The 18106-nt window shown below is 37.7% G+C and overlaps 1 protein-coding gene across 3 annotated transcripts in view; it reads right to left on the reverse strand.

The window, feature by feature from the left end:
- Positions 1-532: 532 nt before the first annotated feature.
- The window catches only part of LOC149255039 (uncharacterized), a 171364-nt gene continuing 153790 nt past the window's right edge, over positions 533-18106 (reverse strand). Inside the window, exons 17-31 of one of the 3 annotated variants that reach the window (XM_089460299.1) lie at positions 11083-11263; positions 10847-10987; positions 10187-10448; positions 8259-9382; positions 7593-7732; positions 7291-7472; positions 6685-7143; positions 6465-6590; positions 6315-6380; positions 4322-6162; positions 3952-4231; positions 3559-3792; positions 1399-1947; positions 1143-1275; positions 533-1015 (exon numbers count right to left, since the gene is read on the reverse strand). In XM_089460299.1, the coding sequence (XP_089316425.1) occupies positions 765-1015; positions 1143-1275; positions 1399-1947; positions 3559-3792; positions 3952-4231; positions 4322-6162; positions 6315-6380; positions 6465-6590; positions 6685-7143; positions 7291-7472; positions 7593-7732; positions 8259-9382; positions 10187-10448; positions 10847-10987; positions 11083-11263 (5969 nt within the window). In that variant the 3' untranslated portion in view covers positions 533-764. The other 2 variants (XM_089460298.1, XM_089460297.1) reach the window with 2 other exon arrangements.

The following is an 18106-nucleotide window of genomic DNA, read 5'->3' on the forward strand; positions in this document are numbered from 1 at the left end:
AACTGTGACTACAAACATTGGTTGTCAGCAGCAGAGGCTCAATCTGTGGACCTTGTAACAGGGCAACAGGTGACCAATGAAGAGGAGTACTATAACAACGCCTACCTTAGGTCCTGTGAAACATGTGGCAGTTCTGCAGCACTCATCGAAGAATGAACTCTAAATCATGACACTGGTGGAACGTCAAAGGGGAGAAACGGTATTCGTTATGGACAATTAGAGCATGGATAGCTGAGAAAACAATAATTGAACAAAAACAGCCTTCCCAGTACTTAGCCTTCAACAATCCCAACATGCAACCTTCAATCCACAGATCAGTTCTAGATACAATCTAAGAATAATTTAAATAAAATATTATTTAGAACAAATTTATATACAATCTGCCTTGAACCACCATATTGTTAAACAATTTTACCACACAACTACAACGTCACTGTCAAAAACCTATGGATGCTCATGGGTATTTCTTATATGATCGATCAAATGACTAGGATATTTTAGCAACACGCTCCTAGTCATTCCAAAATACCCATTTCTTAAATACACAAAACACCGCACTAAATCACTTCTACTTGATAGTAATTATGATACATGACTTCATTCCAGTTGTGGACTGGCAAAGCTAATTCCAGTTAGCACATAAAAACCTGAATCAAGTGTCTCCAAGCAGCGTTTTATGCCTTCCCTTTTCATGACACAGAGTGCAATACTCGAATACTAGAAAACCGAGTAAATTCCAAGCAGGATAATTAGGCTCAGAGAAATCAACCTCTCCGTAACTTCTTTTTAAAAATCTTCGTTTTCTTCTGAGCTTGGCGTTTTCCTGTTAACTTCATCTTCTTTTGTGCATGCCGCATTGGGTTAACGATTGCAGCTATCTTTTCTATTTTCTTTCTCTTGTCTCGTGTTGACTTCACATTCTGTCTCACTAAATTGTAAGCTTGTACAAAACTTTCAACCCCCATGATGTCTTTCATGTGACATAGAACATCATCTGCCAATAGCTTCAAGTCCCCTGAATAAAGGATTAAATAACCAAGAAATTAATGTAAGCTACTCAACCTCTTCAAAAAAAGCAAACAGTTATCCAACCATCCTTATTAATACTACCATGTAAAAATCAAAAGTCTCATTTTCCTCACCAGAAATCACCTTCCCTGCAAAACCCTCTGTGATTTTATACAGTGGTAGCAATATTGTTGCTCCATGGCTTTGAATTCCTTCATGACCCATTTGCAAAGAAATGGCTTTATACCACTCAAATATGGACTTTGTCTGCAAACAGGATAGTGTTAGGATCCAACGCCCAAGAAGTAAAATCTAAGAATCAAATGTCAATAAATGTCGTACATATGTATATATAACAGACTATATGTTGGAAAGTGCAACTGATCATACCTGTACATCCCGCACTTTAAGTGAAACCTTTCCCAACTTCTTGAAGATGGGTTCGAGTAGTGATATTTTGAGGTCCTGATTGAAATCTTCATTTACTTCAAAATTGGAAACATCTCCACATTGCCTACTAACCAAATAGGTGCAAACCTCTCTGCATGCTTTTGAACCAAGCAATGAAAATGCTTTCAAGATAAGTGATTGATTGCTAGCATCAAGGGTGAAAAAGAAATCACTTAGATCAGTTTCCTGTCTGCTTTTCACAAAGGAATACAGTGCACAGGTCGCATATATAAGATTCTTCACAACTACATCACTCGTGCCTTCATCAAGAAGATCTGTATCAAGTTGGTGACAAAAGTAAGCAGCTAATAAGAGGAGTCTGCTAGGCTGCAAAAGCATTGCAGTTTTTCCGCTTGAAATGTTTGTCTGATTCCCTGTATTTATTTCAGATGCGGAAACAGAAAAGTATGTAGCTATAAGACGTCCACATGCATTTCGTAACCACATGTGTGGATGAACCAGAAGTGAACAAATTAAATCCCATATTTCCTGCACAAACAGTCGTTAAGAAAAACTAGGTGAACAAATTTCACTGTCTAAAGAAAACATATCTTGCAAACGTATTCAGAAAGATATAAAGGAATTCGATTCATTTTTAATTTTTTGCTATACAACAGCACAAAGATTGAGAACCAAGATGTGAGTTTGATCTAATTCATCAAAACAGCAATGAAGGATGTGACCAAACAGGTTAAATATTGTGAAACTTTAGTTTTTCCTTCAATGTATATGGTCCAAGGAATCACTGTTAACAAAATACAGGGCAATCATGCTATTCAACGCAAATTCAAAAAGGGCCTTTTGAGGAACAGGTTTCAAAAATTGACTTCCTATTCATGCACTCTGCATCAAATTATTTTGTTTATACTTGAATCCTTGAAAGTTTCCTCTGATTATGAATAACTGGGAGCGATAATATTGTTACCAGAAATTGTGTTCGTAAAATATTACTATTAGCAATCAAGGTAGTCTCTACGAGCGGGTAGCACTAGGAGTCCCAGTGCTACAAGAGAACGTTCCTAGAAGTCTCACTCCTGCTCTAGAAGAGAACTGGTGACATGCAGTATGTGTGCCCTTGGGAGTGCACTCTTGAGAAATTCAGAATGGGATCATTTTTGGGAGCACATACCTGACCTGTGGATTTGCAGTCCCCAGAGAATTTTAGGAGCATGCTCCCTGAAGTGCTCCAGGGAACTACCATGCAATTTGTGCAATCCGAGGTGCACTCACGAGACTGCTCTTAGGATTTGTATAAAGAAATCATTTTAAAGTTTTCTTTTGAATGTTGGGTCCTAAGGGAAGGCCCTGATAGGTCCCTCACCCTCAAGGAAGAGGGTTAGACATCCTGAAACACCTACAACTTCATCCACAATGTAGAGAAATGGGTTGAATGTAGATCAACAGATAGCTTGGTTCATGTGCACTACAACTTATGAATTGGGATGACAATCCAAAGGATAATTTGGAAGGGTTGGAGGCCACTATTATTATTGGCTGATGATTGTGTTAAAATGCCAGACCCATCCCCTGGTACCAACAACATACCAGCAGCTTCAATTAATGTGTAAAGGCAAAACAATCAACAAGTATATTACCATCATAATCGCAGGGGGTCCTTACATGTTTTGGTAGGCCATCTGCAATTGATCGACATAGAGCAGCCATTGCTCATATGGCAAGATGCTACAACAGTATACTTTTTTTTTTCCTAATTTCATTTCTTTACTTGTTAGAGACTTCAATACAGTTCAACAATTCAGTTTCGATTTTGTAAATTAGGCACATGTCCTATTTGGCAAAGCATTATTCTATGCATGTTATAACTCTGACTCATGATGGCAACAGTAGCAAACAGACATTCAGCATGTTAATTGAATTAACATTTTAGGTGATCCCACTTTACAAACCAAGTTCCTTCCTTCATTCAAAAGAAATCAGTTGAAACCAGCCTGGCAATATGCTAGAGATCAAAAGTAAACATAATACATTAGTAACTAAGACTAATGAATGGCATGATATAATTAGCTTGAAAAGAAATTAATAAAAAATTCCAAAAAGACTAGTGCAGCATGCTAACATTTTGCTTAAGTTAAGCCATACCTCAATGTCTTTGTGCAAAGAAATCTCAGGAAACTGAAGCATTAATTTTTCCAACATTAAAAGTGAATAATATGCCTCTTTCCAGAAAGCTAACATGTCCTCCTCGCCAACTTCTGGTTTTCCATCTCCATCAGCAGTGAGTGCACATTTTAAGATGTGTATTACTCTAGGTTTTACATCTTCTATGTGTGCCTGAAAACTTGTCTTCATGACTTCAATCAAGAGACCTAACACCTGCATAATGATAAAAAACAAATGCGTCACCAATTAAAAGAAACCAAATTCCTTAAACAAAGCTGTTTCTGCTCTAGTAAACTACATATCAACATCCTTCTGTCAACTTGCTTTCAAAACCATATCTCAATCATTATGAGAACATGGAAGACTGGTTACCTGTGCTGCTGGACACCTAAGGTGATTTTTCTCACCCGTATACCAAGAAAGACTGAATACTAGCATCCTTTGCAATGGTCGCTGACTTACACGTCTGATCAAAACTTTCAAAACTGTTCCTACCATAGCTCGAACTTGATTGTCACTATCATTAACCAGGCAAGTCACCAGAGGTAGGAAAAATGTCTCTGCTTGCTCATCTACCACATTACTTGGAAATTTCAAAATAATCACATGCAACATCTCCAGTACAGCTTCCCTGCCACTTGTATGTTCATAGCTGCAACAAACGCAGTTAAAAGAAGAAAATTTATATTCAGCACACATAACAATAAACTGGATGATTGGTAATAAATTAATGACTCCTTACCTAAGGTTTGCAACTAAGAAATCCAAGTGTTGTTGCAGTCGCTTGGCACCAAGAGGGTAGTCAAGAAGAAACTGTAAAATAAGTTGACTACATTGCTGGCGAATCAGAAGAGCTTGACTAGTTACCATCAAGCGTGCTACTCTAGTGACCAAATCATACAGATCTGGAACCAGCAGCTTCCGCCTAACAATTGCCTTCAAAAGTGATAGTGCAATGGTAGTTGAGATACTCTCTAAATCGATAAAGAGTGGGCATTGGAGAAGCATCTTTAATTGATCATTTGAGATGGTTGTATTTGCATGTCTCAAAAGCATAACAAGTAAATTAACAGAAGACTGCATTAAGGGACTGTCACTCTTTCCTGATCTAAGGACCATATTAAAAACTGAGGAGGTAATATTGCTACTGTGAATATCAATAGATGGAAGGGGAAGTCTCAATAGACAAGCCAGACATTTCACAGAATGTGATATAACTCCTTCATACTTAGATTTCAGACAGTGCCCCAGTAGTTCTATAAAAGGATCTAACATCACTATTAAATATTGATCACTCTTATCTACTTTGAGTTTTTTCAGATAGTTCTCAAGAAGTCTCAGTGCAAACACTGAAATTAGATACCTATTGGGTGTATCTAGCTTATCATCTGCAGGTCCCTCCATTGAATTTTTATATGAGCCCGATGATATTGAAGATGCTAGGCCAGGTTTAATAAACAAAGCAGTCTTCCTACCCATCTTTTCTTCCCCAATACCATCCTCAATCAATCCATATACAAAAACAAACAAATCTGTCTGACTTAATGATGCATTAGCCTGAAGACCGGTTGCTAAATAGCGTAGCATGGACTCAATCTTAACTTTTTCTTTTGGTGTAAGTGTTCTATGAAGATTGTGTCTAACAGGTACCAGCAATGTACTAGCATGTGCAGAGAAAGTAATACTACGAGCAATTAACTGCAAACTTTCAAAAGATTTGGTACTCCTTGTCTCCTTCATTTTGAAGGCAATTTTTTCAACTTCCTTTTCTTCAGCAACCTCTCCCATAATATCATTTTCTGCAACTTCTAGAAGCTGTTGCACACAATAATCAATATCTCCAATGTCCAGGGAAGATGAAACTTTCAATAGGATGAAATTGACTGTATAGCCTAAAACATGCAATTCATATCCCCTTGTTAATGTTGTCTGTAGTGTTTTTACAATGAACTGCAAATACTGCGGTCCTAATTCCTTGGCACATGCAGCTAAGCAAGCCCTCGCCTCATCTCTTACAGAATGAGGGCGACTCTTCAGTAGATTTGCAATTTGCTGTATAATACGAGGAAGCTCTGACTCCATTGTTTCCAAAGGCATAAGTTTCAATAACTTCAGTGCAACACGACTAACTGAAATATTAACCACATTTGAGTGAGATATCATCAACTTATTTATCTCAGGTAGAACACACTTTTGCAGACGTTCTTGTATTTCAGGGGAGAGAATATTTTTGTTATCACCATTCCTCCTCAATCCCATATCTGGCTTATCAAATGCTGTTTCACCAATCTCTATTTGATGATCATGTTTTTCTGGTTCTACAGTTGAGGACATTCCATCAATAAAATGAAACTTATCTAATATAGAGCAAATCAGCCGTATAAGTATATTGCTATTATCTTCCTTGGAAGCCATCATTCGAAATGCTCTCATCAATAAACTGAAGTAAGAGTGCCATCTTATGTGACCAGCAATACAAGCAAGGGTTTCTATGCAAGAATTCACAACATTTCCCTCCCTGTCAACTTTGGCCTCAAACAACAAACTGAAAAAGAGTGGCACAAATATTTGCATGAGATTTCCCTGCATAACATTCCATATACACTAGAAATGTCAATACATTGCAGCAGGGTATGATCAGAAAAGGATAGAGCAAAGACTAACAATATCTCACTCCAATGTCACCCACAGATATAAACATATAAATGCATACTGACTCAAACATTATATCTTACCTCAGATAGATTTCCAGCATCCAGGATATTTCTAAACCGAGTCATTGCTCTTGATCTCCTATGGTTCTGCATAAGTAAAGAAACTCCAGTCAACATCTAGACTAATTTCAGCACAAGGAAGAACTGGAAAGGAAAGGCATGCTATCGAACCTGAATGTGAAGAACGTTGTTGAAGAAGTCCACTTCTACATCCGTGCTGGAAAGAGGCTTGCATTCATTCAAAGTTGCAATACCAGAAAGGCTAAGTACCATTGAACGCAGTAAAGCCACCCATTCCTATAGATACATTTAACAATGTTAAATGGTGTGCTTACCTATAAAATATTTAAGATGGTGACATACAAATTTACAATAAGTAATAAAAAAATACCCTTTGGATGGAGGTCTCTGAACTCGTTATACCCTTCTTCACATGTGCAAGAAAAAATTTATAAATGACATGCTTAACAGAGACTTTAGACCAATTTCCACAGCCATCATTGATGCAAGAATCAAGCAGTCCTTGCTTCACTGTGTTTATATGATTAGGTTTCTTCTCACTTTTCAGGTCATCTTGAAAATCATCCTGCTGCATTACCTCTTCACTTTCTAATACAGAGGCAGAAAATTGAATAAAAGAAAGCAGACAACTGGAGGCACTATGCCTGAGTGAGAGGTCTTCTGATGACATGTCATACACACAATGTGAGAGAATAAGCAAGGTATATGGCTCGCCTATCTGGGAGAATAATTGAGGAGATATTTTCTCATAAGCAGCAAGCCTCTTATCATAATCAGATTCTCCAACTGTAGATAATGATATTGCATTTAAATCACCTACCAGTTTTGCCTGCAAGGAAGCATCAAGAATTCAGGTCAATGATTAATAACATACTTTGCCAATATAACCAATGAATTCACTGTAAACTAACATCACGGGACATTAAACAATATCAAACTCTGGTTCAACAAAACCAAACAAGAACGGCTAACTTACAGGCAAGGCCAAGGAAGAGTCAACTTTTGAAAGCCCTTTCAGGATATCACAAATAGCCACTCGAATATCCAATGGTGATGAAGTTAGCAATGAACTGAACATAGTTAGCATTTTAAGAACACTACTGTCACCCAGAGCTGGCAAAATCTCTTTCAGAACACATAGAATCTCTATAAAATGCTCTGCAAATCACATTAACTACAATATGTTAAAAAATGTCAATTATGGCACATTAATAAACATCAAATCTGAAATATAGCTGCAATCTCTGTAAATTACTTTTGCCCATGCCATTTACTCACCATTCTTGCTGACCTTTTTGACATCAAGGAATGGTAACAAACAATCAACAAATTGATTCACTACTTCTGAACGTGTTGCATATTTTCCCAACAATTTAAAAATTCTTAGTTCACGCTTCCCAGGACCTGTGATACGTTTCCTGATAATGAAAAACCAGAAGGTCAAAAGTTGACAATTTATATGGAATCTGACAGAAGACTGTTTCTGAGTAGTACATGCTATTTACACGTAACATAAAACTTCAGTGATAACAAAATGAGAGATCAGAGAGGATGATTTTCTACAGCAGCAAGCATTTCTTACAGAAGCAAAAACATTGAAGAAGGGTTGAGAGTGATTTTTGCAACATCAGGACAGAATTCTAAAGCAGTGATATGAAGAAGATTGTTGTGGGTATCATTGGCAGAAGGATCCATTTTTATTGTGTTGTTGTTTATCTTTCATTCTATTTTTTCAAATAATTTCAGTTAATGTTTCCTGATAATTTGCTATTTCAAAAATAATTTGCAACCTTGAAGTAAATATTTGAAGAATTTTGCAACACAAACTCAGCAATGCATACAACTTAAAGGAGACAGGATAATACAGAATATCAATTTAAAACATAAAATGTAGCAGAAAAAATAGACAGCGACAAAGGAATTCCAAATCCAACAAGTTACTACCTCTTGCTCTCCCGACGAAGTTGAACCAAATTCTGCATACTTGTGAAGAGTATATCAAGATGTGGTAAAAGAATTTCCTGCAGCAAAACATTCTCTTGATCTTCATCATTTCCATCCTCCAAATTCAGAAGGTTCTCAACGAAACTCAGAATAGCTGAAACCATGGCTTCGGACACACTTTTAACAGACAGAATCGACAGAATATTGGGGACAAGTGATTTCTCTCTCTGAAGAAATGAAGCAAGCTTTAAGCTTTTACTCATTTCCAGAAAACAAATAAACAATGAGCTAGGTGTTTCATTGCTCCCACTTTCTTGTGTAAACTTCTCAACCAATGGTTTTACTGCTGTAAAAAATATATTCCAAAAATTTGAACCATAATCAATTGAATCATATTTATTCAGCACAATGGAAATAACCTTGAGACATAATGATCTCAAGTCTTTCATTCCACTAAGAAACAATGCTGGGTTCTTATCTTTCCCCCCATGCCTCATAGTGACACTTCTAATCTGAACCCCACTGGCAACTAACATGGGTGATGCCGATATATTCTCCAATTTCTGCACAGAAAAATCTGCAATGAGGAAGTTATCTGCCTCAGACATCTTCGAGTCCACTGAATAAGGTTGCTTTTGCTCCCCAGTTATGTCGGTATCACTTACCTTTTCTAACATTGCTACATCGGGCATCTCATAGTCAGCAGGAGTTTCAACCCCCTGTGTACTATTATGATTGAAGATGGCATCCTTCTGATGTTCTAAACTTAATGCACAGGATTCTAATATACGAAGGACAAATGCTAATAATGGGAGAAGATAAGGCACCATTCTTGCTTCATCAAAGGTCTCCAAAACATCCTTCACTACATGCAAAAATCCTGATTTCTTTTTGTATGGCAAAGTAGCAACTCCTTCGATACTAATCAAATTAATGAAATCCATTGCTGTGCCTTGTTCTATAGCAGCTTCCCAAGAATATTTTGATCCACAGATTGAGGTATGCTCATCAATAAATGCATTTTGAAGAGATTTCAAAAGCAAAATGAAAAAGGGAGCCAACTCATTCACTTCAAGCTGTGCCAAAAACCACAGAACTGCCTTCCTTTGGAGAACTCCTGCAGACTGGACAATAAAATAACATGATGAGCTTTGGTGAAGCCTTGAAAACAAAACGAATCATCTTTAATCCAAGATTCTATTCTAAAATAATTCATCAGATATTTGTCAAAGCAATAAGTTAAATGTATATTTGTTTAATTTAAAAGTATATACATACCTTCCTTGCAAGTTGCACGTAAAGATGCACAAAAAAAAATTAATGCAATTCATAGTACAATAAAAATTCCAAGGAAATTAAAAAATATGATCATATAAGCAAGCAGTCAGAAGTAAGTGTCATATTATTTAAAGCAGCCAATATTATGCAAACAGAGGAAGTCAAAAACAAGTCTTGATCGGGGCATAAAAAATGAAAAGCTGGGACCTGCAACTGAGTTGCTATGTCACGTTAACAAAGTGCTATATTAGTCTGTCTCTAAAGAACATGGAAAGATTGTGTGGAGGATGGGGACACGGCTTGGAAATCACAAAATGGAATGCACTGCTGAATCCATGCACAAGGAGCTTAGCCATTAATTCTGACAGAAGAATTTCAAAAATCTGTGACTCTGTGGACAATAAACAGCTCTTCACAAACTCCACATTAACGTGCAAAAGTTGTCAAAGACTCTAGTTTGGTCCTTCAAGATGTGCACATTTTTCTTCAAGCAGCAGGGACAAGTAAGAAAATGTTCCTCGGACTGCCTTGATCCTATTTTAAGCTGGTCTTTTATTAAAACAAAGTATTCACATACACAATAAGTGAATTTGTAGCTAATGCAAAATTAACACACTATGTTTTTCAGAAGGAAAAAAACACATATCTACCTTTCTTGAAGAGCCACCCTTAATCTTCTTGACCTTTGATATGAGTATCCGTATAATTATAGGAATCAATTCATCCCTGTGACCCTCTTCAATCTGTTGACTCTCTTTAGACAGACTCCATGTCGTCACTTCTTCACGTGCAGTCTTCAGAGAAATTAACTTCTTCAGATGTTCCTCATATGAAAGCAAAAAACCATCCTTCCAATTCAACAAACATTCCAAAACTTTAAGCTGAATATCAGGATCACTTTGCTCTAGAAGCCTACAAAAGGTTCATTACATGAATTGTTAGATGAGTTCCATAACAGCAGACATAGGTGAGAATAATAAAAAATATTTCAAATACATCAGCGTTAGAAAAGATTGGCCCTACACACACTTCAAGTTTCAACCGAACTGTGTGTACTCCAATGGATTTAATCAAGGACACAATCAAATAAAGCAACCAATATATGCATTTCAATCCTACAACAAAACTGAATTGAAACCTTGAAATATAATGATGTCAAAATAATCTTTGTCACAGAGGAGAAAAACAAAAGTCAAGCACACAAAACTCAAAGAGTTTAGCTTTCTTAAATGATAGAACAAAATACGCATTTGAGATGTCAGGAAAGACACCCAGAATATAGACTAAACAGGCAAATGCTCTAAACCCACCTGTTAGTAAGGATTTCCTTAAGAAAATGACTTCTAAAACATGATCTGGGGTTTCTCATTTCTTTAATCAAAATTAGCCATTCCTTGATAATGTCTCTCTTCTCCTTCCCTTTACATTGGCTCTCGTCATAGATTTCAACACTGAAACATAGGACAATTTACAACTAAGTCATGTTTAGTAAACCCAACAGAACTGAGTACAATACGAAGTAAAAAACTGGAATGTTCAACCATACCTGGCACTATCCTGGTTAGAATAACCAAGAAATGTTAAAAAGAGAGGGATGAGTTGCTGGGATCGAGCCTCTGCAAGCCTTGGAACTTTTTGAGCAGTTCGTATCAGAAGACTCACAACAGTTCCCACTGTGGTACTTTCTGAATCTTCATTGAGGAAATATCTAAATTTACTATCCAGGTCTGCCATGAACAAAAAGAAAAAGATTCGTTAATTTTCAACAATTATTTATCAAATGTGTCCAACTGTTTTATTGCATGTAGTCATGATTATCTTTAATGTTTGTTTAGTATGAAAATAATATAATTTGTTCAAGCTTGCATCCTTCAAAATTTGTTTAAAATAAAGGACATTGATGATGAGCATCTCAATCTAAGTTAACAAAAACTCCCAAAAATCACAACAACAGATTTCCCAAAGAATTGACCAACTGAATCTGATGACAGAGAGTGCACCACAACTCATAACTGTACCAGCAGAAGGGCACATGGGGTGAGTCTTGTTACCATTCAAACCAGCAGGGGACCTAAAGGGGTTCCTAAGAGGGCAACTGCTAGGTTAAGGGCAACGGTGGAGGCTTAACCCACTATCACCACGGCTAAGTCTCCCTGCTCTTTACGTAATTTCACCAATGGGAGGAGTCCCGGTTGTGTAGGGATCACTTGTAACGTATATGTCAATGGATAGGTGAGAAGTGACCCTGAAAACCCTTTCCAAAAGGATGGAGTAAAGAATGGAACTTGCTTGCTCTTTAAGCAAGGGAGTTGGTCCACCAAGGGTAAGGGGTGAGGATTGGAGGGTTGAGGGAGAAAGGATAGGCTTATAAACAAGATTCTCAATCCCTATAATCCTTGGGAAATGGTCCTTGATGAATAATCTTTATTGAGAAATGGGACCACAAGGGGCCAAATGGACCCAACCCAAGTTCGGGGATGGAACGTAGCAACCAATGATGTTCCTATCTCGGACAAGGTGAGGGGAAAGGACCAAACATCAATACTTTCTTGAAAAGGTTGAATTGATCCTATTTGTTGATTTTTGGTAGCATCGGATGTGCTCTAGCCTTGAAATTTGGAGGAGAGGCTAAGGCACATGAGATCTCCAAGACTCAGAAATCGTTTTGAGAATTTCCACCCCGATGAGGAGTTATTAAAATAACTAATATTTTTAATGGGCTGCTAAATCTAAACTTAGGAAAATAAAAATATTAATGGGTATTAATAAAGATAAGGGTGAGAAGCTTCTAAGAGACGAGGATCAAGTCTGTTTTAATCTTAGTCATTGATTAGGGACTTAATCTCGGTCGTTGATTCGTCAACAAGAAAAGTATAAAAGAAGACTTGAGGATCATTTGGAGACACACCGGCAGATACTCAGTATCTCAAGGAAAATCGATTCTCAAGTAGAGGAGATCAATTCCAGAGGGAGAGTTGCAGGGTGGAGGAAGAGGAGGGTATCAGCAGCAGGCAGTGACAGAGGAGGAGGTGATGCAGGGACAATGGGAGACAGTGCAGAGAGAGACACAATCCATAGGAGAGACGCAGAGCTTACGAAGGCTGACGCAGAGCCACGCTGGGCCACACAGAGTGACGCAAGGGTGACGCAGAAGTGGGAGCAGGGTCTCCAAAGTGTCAAAAGGTCTCAAAGGGAAAGTCTCAGGTGTTTTCTTTCCGTTTCTCTGTAAAATCATTCCTTGTAAAAGCAATTGTTGTTGAAGATTAATAAAGCCCTCATCTGCTACACCGGTTTTCCCACATTGGGTTTTTTCGGGGACAATTGTCCAAAAATTACTGTGTTGATGTGATTGGCTCTTGTGCATGTATTTTTCTCTGGGTAATTGTGTGATAACTACAGTAGAATTTATTTTAATATTTGCTGAAGGGATTTCGTAGATGTGTGTTGTATCTCTTTCTTGTTCAGTTTCTTGTTTCGGCATATTATTTTTAATAGTGAATATTGCAGTTGTATTTACATCGATATTTACCGTAGAACACAGTAAATAACTTGCATGGATTACCAAGTAGGAGAAGTAACATCAATTTGTTGAAGTAGGGATTCCGGATTTAGGAATTTTCACATAAAAATAACTAAGGAACTCATCTAATTAATAAACATTAATTGCTCAAGTGATTTGGACTTAAAGTTTGGTCAAAAGATTCATTAGTGTCTTGTCATCTCGAGCATTGGCATTTTGCACTTAAGTGCTTTTCATTGCTTCAAAGAACATAATTGGTGAATCTAATTCATAAATGCTCTAAAAGGTTAATCGGATTGGCTCATTGCTCTAAGGAACCAAATGCTCTTTTCTTTAATTTCATTGTGACATTGGCTCTACAGGATATTTTTACTTGTTATTGCTATCACATTAAGTGGATAATTGAATAATTGGATACTTTGCTTATTTTGGTTGTTTATTGTGAAAATTTCTTTTGTGACAAGTGTAATTAATATTATTTATTGCAAGCGAGCTCTATATCTAATTTTACATTCTTGCTAATCAAGTCAATCGATAATCATAATCGTGATAAAAGGAATTGCTAATTGTATTTAAGCTCTCTCTCTTTCTTGCATCTAATTGTCACATTGGCACTCTTTTGTTTTTGGTCATTATCTAATTGGCATTCTAGCATTGTTATGTTTCATGAGCAATTGTCTTGATCTTGACAACATTTTGTTGATTTCTAGTAGCATCAGATGTGCTCTAAGTCTCAAATTTTGGTATAGAGATTCCAATTGACGAATACTAAGACCAAGACCCTAGACCTGTCTGCCACTCCAAGACCAAGACACAAGATCCTTAGTCAACGATAGTCAACCTTCTGCTCCTTTCTCTTGTGAAAATTCCTAGATCTAACAGTCTAAGGAATCCTATTGCAACCAGTTGAATCTACTTCACCTAGATTGTAAATTACATTACAAGCTTGTTTCAAATTTCTTCATGAAACATTGAAGTAAATTATTGAAGCATCCTACACCAATTAAATATGATTCTGAAACATAGAAACTGAGCAAGGAAAATAGAAACACATAGGACACAGTTATTTTTGGACAAATAGTCCTCAGAAAAACCCAATGCGAGAAAACCGGTGCAGCAGCTCTGAGGGTTTATTATTATTAAGCAGTAGAAAAATTTAAATACATCACTAAATACCTCACAGGGTTATTCAGTTACAAAGAGAAATACTGGAAGAAGCTTTGTGACTTTACCTCACACAATCACTGAGAAATCTTGGCTGATCTAGCCCCAAACTGACTGCCCCCCGGCTTTTCTGGCTGCCTCTACGCAGTGTCTGCGTCAGCCTAGTGTCAAGCTCTCTGGGTGTTGCGTCACTTCTCTGGTTGGTCGATCTGCTGCCTAGGAAATTCAATTTCTGCCTCCCGGTCTCACACCCCGGCTCCCAACTTCTGAAAATCGAATTCCTCTATAGATTTCAGACTCCTCTCTCTCCCTTTGCGCTGGTTCTGCGCAGCCCTTCTGGCACTCTGTCAGCCTCTGTGTCAACGCTTCTGAATCAATGTATGTGACTTTGTCACATACATTGATCATGGGATTTTCGTTATTTTAGGGCTAATTGTTGCATGCATTTGCTGCTTCATTGTGGCATTATGTTTCTATATAGCATATCTCTATGTATGGGCCATGTTTGTTGAACGAATTTTCCTAGAGATCAAATTTATCTTGATAAGCCATCTTCATTTGCAAACAAAGTATAAATGCTTTAAGGTCACTCTCTTTTTTTCCCTAACGTTGAACGAAGTTTCCCTTATAGCCTCCTTGAGCTAGAAACGAGATCCTTTCTCATAATTCTTCATGACTCCATATCCCCAAAGGAATTAGGCACAAACCGCCATAAGGTTATCACCTTAAAACCTCCTTTTCTTCAACTTTCCCCCCCTCTTTCTAGGTCTAGCCATGTTGGGCCACCTTGGCCATCATTTTCCTGACAAAGTAGCCATGGAAAAAGTTCAATCTCCTAGCCTCTACTGCGCTGGTGTGTCCTCAAGGTCTTCTCCAAATTTGAAGAAATTCTGACAGTGGGATTGCGAGATATCCCAAGCCCTAGCTCTGAGATCAAACTTTGCCCTAGTGTTCCTAGGCTAGTACCTCATTGGATCAATTTGGCTACTCAATCAAGCCTTTAGCTACTCGCATTGGTTGAACTAGCTTCACGCGCTGCCTCATTTAGCCTTCTCTTTGCAAAACAATTTGGCCTCCTTTCTCTTCTGGAAATAATGGAATCTCGGTGAAGAATTTCTCCGGCAATTCTCTCCTCAAATTCTTTTTCGAAACCCCGCTTCTAGTGTCTTTCACACTATCACTATGCCCTTGCTATCATTGCAATTTTGTGTCTCGAATGTGATTTCCAAGCACCCCATCAATTTTCTCTTATAATCTCACATTGAGCAACCAATTGCCACTATCTAACTCCAATCGATGGCTCAGATCATCTTGACCCCTTCAAGTTGTTGAAGAAAGTGTAACTAGGTTCGGTCTTCATAAATGTAATTCTGATCTTTGTACTTGTAAAGAAAAGGAAATATTATTTTTGTTATTTATAACAATGAGTTTCTTGCTCATTGATTAGGTCAAGCACATATTTAAGTGCTTCTAGGAAGTCAAAGAGTCAATGTATTTATTAAAGACCCTTATGGGCTTGTTACACTATGTAATAATATGTATTAGAGTCATAAGAAGACCTCCAAGCAAATTCATAAGCCTCCTCCAAGCATTGGCACCATCAAAAGAAGCAATCTGAATTATATAGAGCAACTCGGCTTCAAGTCTTCATGTCAACCTAAAAGAAGGAGACACGCTCCTATATAAGGAACCATTCGACCTCCTCAAAGTATAATCATATCATCTCTGAAATCAGGGAGAAAGAGGACGAGTAAAGGGTACGAAGAAGTCAAGGAAACAGGTCTCCAAGTGCAGCGAAGAAGGAAGTAAAGTGAGTTTTTGGGAACTGTTCTAGGGCTAATTGCAGTCACACGTGCAAAGGCAAGAAGGCTATTATGTTGTCATATCAAGCTCTCCTATTGCAATCATAAAGGAGAAGTGTTTGGGCTAGAAAAGAGTGCCTATAAGGCCTCTCATTCAAGCGAGAAAGAAGGCTACACAAGCGAAGGAAGAAGAAGGAATCTAACATAGTTTTTGTGAAGGTATCCCCTCACACGTGCGAAGAATTAGGGTTGTATTACCGCTGCTCTAAGTCTGCAATCTTTGTGAACAAAAGAAGGCCCGGTTGGGAGGTGACAAGTTCATCTTCTTAAGTTAGAAAGGCTCCATCTCAAGCGAAGGAATAAAAAGGACAATGATCACTCTAGGGCATACAATCTAGGGTTTCTACAGTTGTCGGAAGAAGAAGAACAAAGTGTTGGAAGGAGGAAGACGAAGTGTCGGAAGAGGGAGGATGAAGTGTTGCAAGAGGAAGTGATCTTGAAAGGGCTTGACTTGTGCTTGGAGGATCTTTTTGTCAAAGGTCTACGGTTTGGCATTGATCAATAGAAGCTTCAATAAGAGAAATTTACGAAAGGGTTTTCCTCTCTAAGAAAGAGGTTTTGCCCTGGCATAGAGCCAACATCATGTGTTCTTGTTTCTTGTGTTTTGGTAGCAATTTGATGAAGTAAACACACACACTAATAAGAAGAAGAAGAAGATCAAGTTATCAATTCTAGAAGAATCCTACAATACATAACTACCTTTGATTCTTCAACATGGTATCAGAGCTAAGGTGACACATCAAGGAAAGGGCATCTCAAGAACACTCATAAGGTGACTCATCAAGGAAGAACATCTCAAGGGCAACTACAAGGTTGAAGCATCAAGTCAAGAAGTCTCAATCACATCAAGAACAAGAAAGGACTACAAGAAGACTACAAAGCAAGAGGAGAAGCCTTTCGTATAAAGGCACCTACAAGAAGACTACAAAGCAAGAGGAGAAGCCTTTTGTATAAAGGCACCTACAAAAAGAGAAAATCAAAGAGGGACCTACATCAAGCTACACCATCTTCAAAAAGGAAAAGCACTACAAGCCAAGTCATCAAGTAAATCTCATCATCAAACAAGTCCATTTGAAGAAAGCAACTTGAAGAACATCAAGATCTAAGGAAGGCAAGCCATCAAGTCTTCAAGAAGAAAGCAAGTCCACTACATCTCAAACTCTATCAAGTAAGTATATGTCCCCTTCTGAATATACCTCAATGTCTTTTTGCAAAGAAAGAAACAAATTGGTTGGGACCACTAACTTCCTTGCATGGAAGAAAATGATTGATTTACTTCTCAAAGAGAATGAACTTCTAGATCACATCAAATGGAATATCATTATCCCTGCTAAGTAACAAACTCAAGCCTTAGCCAAGTACAATAAGGATGAGACAAGAGCTGAAAGGATTCTAATAGAATCCATCAAAGACTCTCATTCCTTATGTCTCCAAATTTGAAACATCAAAAGAAATATATGACAAGCTAATAGAGCTATTCTCGGTAAGCACAACGGGAGAAGTGATATCTCTACGAAATGATTTGTACAAGATGAAGATATCAAAGGATGGAATAGCTCCATACTTCATGAAGATCTCTGAGATGAGGGATCAACTTCAAGAGCCGGGAGAAATCATGTCTGACAGAGAAATGACAATCGTAGTACTCAATTCTCTACCTGAGGATTGAGGCAATTTCACATCAAGCATATATGCCAAGAAGGAAGCTACCCCACTAAGTGAATTATGGTCTCTATGTAAGATAAAGGAAACTATTCTCAAAGCAAAAGATGATGTGAGATCAAAGGAACAAGCATTTGCAACCATGGAACCAATCCTTTGGATGCCAAGAATATGGAAACTACAAAAGGAATTGTCCTAAACTTAAGAGGGACAACAACAACAAAAGAAAAAGGGAAGAAGCTCATATAACTCAAAAGGTGAAAGACGAAGACAAGAAGCAGAAGAAGGAAGATCATCCAGTTCTCTACTATGACTAAGTCTACTTCTTTACTTAAAATCTTCTTTCAAAGTTTTGAGTAGTA

This window comes from Pinus tabuliformis, chromosome 7, assembly GCF_031772625.1.
Source record: "Pinus tabuliformis cultivar Carrire ecotype Pingquan chromosome 7, CPIR1, whole genome shotgun sequence".
NCBI classification, from domain to species: Eukaryota; Viridiplantae; Streptophyta; class Pinopsida; order Pinales; family Pinaceae; genus Pinus; species Pinus tabuliformis.